Source organism: Sinocyclocheilus grahami, unplaced genomic scaffold, assembly GCF_001515645.1.
Source record: "Sinocyclocheilus grahami isolate Dianchi unplaced genomic scaffold, SAMN03320097.WGS_v1.1 scaffold48.1, whole genome shotgun sequence".
In the NCBI taxonomy this organism is placed as follows: domain Eukaryota; kingdom Metazoa; phylum Chordata; class Actinopteri; order Cypriniformes; family Cyprinidae; genus Sinocyclocheilus; species Sinocyclocheilus grahami.
This window is the reverse complement of record NW_015505227.1, coordinates 3,693,151-3,698,158: the sequence shown is the minus strand read 5'-3', so window position 1 is coordinate 3,698,158 and position 5,008 is coordinate 3,693,151. Positions and strand designations below refer to the sequence as shown.

The window sequence follows — 5,008 nt, the reverse complement described above, 5'->3', positions numbered from 1 at the left end:
ACACACACACACACCCGGAGCAGTGGGCAGCCATTTATGCTGTGGTGCCTGGGGAGCATTTTTCCCTTTCCATTTAAGTAAGAAATGTATCAGTTTCCACAAAATTAAGTAGCAGTTGTTGTAGTAGTTTTCAACATTGATAAATGTTTCTTGACCAATAAATCAGCATATTAGAATGATTTCTGAAGGATCATGTGACACTGAAGGCTGGAGTAATGATGCTGAAAATTCAGTTTTGCCATCAGGAATAAGTACTTTTTTTTTTTTTATATATATATATATATATTTAAAATAGAAAATGGTTATTTTAAATTGTTCACAAATTATTCTATATTTTTGATGAAATAACTAGCTTTGGTGTGCGCAAAAGAGACTCCTTTTTTTTTATTTTTTTTTTTTACAAAATTACAAACTTGACCTGTTTGTTTATATATATATATTTTCATTTAGCAGATGCTTTTATCCAACGCGACTTACAAATGAGGACAATAAAAGCAGTCAAAACTAACAAGAGAGCAACAATATATGTGCAAATGATACTTGATTGATATATATCTCACCACTTGTTAAACCACCTTGTTTAATCATATTTCCAGTCGAAGTATTAGCATGTTATTTCTAAAATATAGTAAACCAAAAACCTGGTTTATCCAAGTAGTCAACCCAAGGCACCTCTCTTCATGTGTCCTGCTGCGTGGGAATATGCCCAAACAGCCCAGAGTGTAAGAGGATGTCAAGTGTTACAGTTCTCTTCCAACTGGAGGAATTAAAGAGCGCCACAGAAAGGACTGGAGCTGAAAGGTCTGTCTCCAAAACCCTTCCTAAAATGATTAACCCTTCCAGAAGACATTACAGGGTTCAGCACGGAGCACTTGTGCTTTGTCATTGATGGTAATTGTTCTTTTTCTCAGTTGCTGCGTTCATCAGTTTCCTCATTATATGGGGGGAAAAAAGAAGAAAAAATGTATGAATAGACGAGGGAGATTTTCCCACACTTTCTCGGGACAGAAAAGAGCACCATTGTGAGCAGCTTCCCATCCCTATAGCCCTTACACTATTGTTTGACAGTCAGTATTGCTATAAACGGGCAGCCTGCCTTTCAAAACCCTCCCTGGAAGAAAAACTTTGAGTGGTGAGCACAATCTGACAAATATCTTCTAAAGAGCGAAACGTCTGGCGTTGAATATGATGGATACTGAACCAATGTCAAAACCCTTCGATTTGTCTTAAAGGTCACCTTTTTTGGACCACATTATACAAGCTCAACCGAGTTGACACTGCTTTGATTGACAGGGGACGTGATTAACAAGAAGAGTGACGTTCTTATGACTCAAAACAAACCAGACCTTGACTACATTGACCACTATAGAAAAGGTAGGTAGGCCTATACCATGAATGATAACCAGAAAACTGCTGTCTAAACAAATGTATTAACACTGCTTACCTTTAAACATATGTTACAGAATATGTTATATATTTAAAATAGAAAATGGTTATTTTAAATTGCAATAACATTTTAATATTCACAAATTATTCTATATTTTTGATGAAATAACTAGCTTTGGTGTGCGCAAAAGAGACTCCTTTTTTTTTATTTTTTTTTTTTACAAAATTACAAACTTGACCTGTTTGTTTATATATATATATTTTCATTTAGCAGATGCTTTTATCCAAAGCGACTTACAAATGAGGACAATAAAAGCAGTCAAAACTAACAAGAGAGCAACAATATATGTGCAAATGACACTTGATTGATATATATATATCAATCTCACCACTTGTTAAACCACCTTGTTTAATCATATTTCCAGTCGAAGTATTAGCATGTTATTTCTAAAATATAGTAAACCAAAAACCTGGTTTATCCAAGTAGTCAACCCAAGGCACCTCTCTTCATGTGTCCTGCTGCGTGGGAATATGCCCAAACAGCCCAGAGTGTAAGAGGATGTCAAGTGTTACAGTTCTCTTCCAACTGGAGGAATTAAAGAGCGCCACAGAAAGGACTGGAGCTGAAAGGTCTGTCTCCAAAACCCTTCCTAAAATGATTAACCCTTCCAGAAGACATTACAGGGTTCAGCACGGAGCACTTGTTCTTTGTCATTGATGGTAATTGTTCTTTTTCTCAGTTGCTGCGTTCATCAGTTTCCTCATTATATGGGGGAAAAAAGAAGAAAAAATGTATGAATAGACGAGGGAGATTTTCCCACACTTTCTCGGGACAGAAAAGAGCACCATTGTGAGCGGCTTCCCATCCCTATAGCCCTTACACTATTGTTTGACAGTCAGTATTGCTATAAACGGGCAGCCTGCCTTTCAAAACCCTCCCTGGAAGAAAAACTTTGAGTGGTGAGCACAATCTGACAAATATCTTCTAAAGAGCGAAACGTCTGGCGTTGAATATGATGGATACTGAACCAATGTCAAAACCCTTCGATTTGTCTTAAAGGTCACCTTTTTTGGACCACATTATACAAGCTCAACCGAGTTGACACTGCTTTGATTGACAGGGGACGTGATTAACAAGAAGAGTGACGTTCTTATGACTCAAAACAAACCAGACCTTGACTACATTGACCACTATAGAAAAGGTAGGTAGGCCTATACCATGAATGATAACCAGAAAACTGCTGTCTAAACAAATGTATTAACACTGCTTACCTTTAAACATATGTTACAGAATATGTTATATAATATTTGACACAGAAAGGGTTATAACATGTTTTGCTTTATTTTAAAGTGTACTGAGTAAAATAACAACATGCACTTATAAAGTTAGGGCTTAACCTTAGGGTAGTTGCTTAATCAGGCATAAATGAGTGTTATCACTATAAGTACATGAAACATCTAACAAGGTCATAGTAAAATAAAGCGTCATATCATTATTATAGCTTCTTAGCCTACAGTACATGTATAAAACATAAGTATAGACATGTATACAGTACTTGAAGGTTTAAAAAAAAAAAAAACCATGGGACTATCATAATACATGCCATAAAAACATGGTATTACCTTGGTACCATGTCCAAAAAAACAAGGTACATTTTATTAATAAATTTTTTTTATGCATTGTCTAATGTGGCATAATAAAAACACAGCGTAACACAAGATAGATAGTGAACATTATTATAAATGTTAAACAAATTGAATATTCATTTTCAAACTTTTAAAATCGCCTTTGTTTTGATTTCGCACATTTTGGAACCACAGTCCTAAAGGAAGTGAGGTCATGTTATACAGGAGCGCGTTAGTCCAATCAGCGCTGCCGTGCCGTCAGGAGCGGAAGTATGATGGCGGCGGACGGAGACGGACGCGACGCGTGTGCTGCTGGAAGTAAACCGGAGCAGCGCAGCAGCCAGATTTCACACCACGGAAGACACCGGGATGTATTCAGGGACTGCATTGGCTCTATTTTCCAGTCCCTCGCTGAGTTTGGCGCAAAGGTTTGTGTAAATAAGATGCACGCGCTTTAAAACAGGGCTGGGAAATCTGGAATAGTATCACAATCTGTAGAGCACATACCGTTACCAGTTCTTTTAGAGGAGCATTTGAGTCTTCTACAACCTGTAGATTTTCAAAGTTACAAGATAGCCCATGTCTTGGTCTTTATGATTTATCTATAGTTGCAAACAGCACGCAATAAAAGCGAATGCATATGTTTATTCTAATATTGCTGCTGAAATAAACATCACCAGCCTGAGATTGTTTGATGGTCTCAGGTGGTCTAGCTGATCTGGCTTGTTTATGCTGGTCTTACCTCTTGTCTGACCAACTGACAACTGGCCAAAACCCCTCCCATAAACAATAAATAAACAGACGACCATCAACAAGTCTCTTAGGCTGGTTTAGTCATTTACCTTTTCAGTAGAGATGATTTAGAAGCTACAACAATAAATAATAATAATAATAATTTGAGAAATTCTCTTGTTTTACAGTTAAAAGTGGGCGATAAAGTGTTGAGCATCAGTGCCAATGTCAACAATGTCAACATCTCTGAACTTCAGCCATCTCATGTTAATACCTGTTTACAACAGCACATCTCCAAACTACAGGTAAGAATGTTATAATTGAATTACCACACCCCTATGGAACACTTGATTCTGAGTGATCAATTACAGCGTCCTATCAGTCTATAATGACAACTGAACTGTATAACAAATCGTGTAGTTTCTCATGTATCTCGACAATAGATAGACAATGGCTGTACTGTTGTGTCATCAATCAGCTATTTAAAATACATCTACCTCTCACAGCCTATCACCTCTCCTGTGAAGCTGAACTCTCCTGTCAGCGTTCAATTAGCACGGAACAACTGTCACGCAGAGAACACTCGATCACGCAGGATACAGATGCACACTTTATAAGATACCAATCGCTACAATACTTTTTTTTATATATACCTTTGTTTAACATTCTATCTGATTATTAGACAGACTTACAGTGGGTACGGAAAATATTCAGACCCCCTTAAATTTTTCACTCTTTGTTATATTGCAGCCATTTGCTAAAATCATTTAAGTTAATTTTTTTTCCTCAATGTACACACAGCACCCCATATTGACAGAAAAACACAGAATTGTTGACATTTTTGCAGATTTATTAAAAAAGAAAAACTGAAATATCACATGGTCCTAAGTATTCAGACCCTTTGCTCAGTATTTAGTAGAAGCACCCTTTTGATCTAATACAGCCCTGAGTCTTTTTGGGAAAGATGCAACAAGTTTTTCACACCTGGATTTGGGGATCCTCTGCCATTCCTCCTTGCAGATCCTCTCCAGTTCTGTCAGGATGGATGGTAAACGTTGGTGGACAGCCATTTTTAGGTCTCTCCGAGATGCTCAATTGGGTTTAAGTCAGGGCTCTGACTGGGCCATTCAAGAACAGTCACAGAGTTGTTGTGAAGCCACTCCTTCGTTATTTTAGCGGTGTGCTTAGGGTCATTGTCTTGTTGGAAGGTAAACCTGAGGTCCTGAGCACTTTGGAGAAGGTTTTCGTCCAGGATATCACTGTA

At 37.5% G+C, this 5,008-nt stretch overlaps 1 protein-coding gene across 1 annotated transcript in view; it reads left to right on the top strand.

Annotated features, from left to right (window-relative positions):
- The first annotated feature begins 3,242 nt into the window (after window positions 1–3,242).
- LOC107582904 (MAP3K12-binding inhibitory protein 1-like) overlaps window positions 3,243–5,008 on the top strand; it is an 11,737-nt gene continuing 9,971 nt past the window's right edge. Inside the window, exons 1-2 of the mRNA XM_016268932.1 lie at window positions 3,243–3,440; window positions 3,933–4,049. Coding sequence (XP_016124418.1) covers window positions 3,285–3,440; window positions 3,933–4,049 — 273 coding nt within the window. The 5' untranslated portion in view covers window positions 3,243–3,284. The remainder of the gene's footprint in view (window positions 3,441–3,932; window positions 4,050–5,008) is intronic.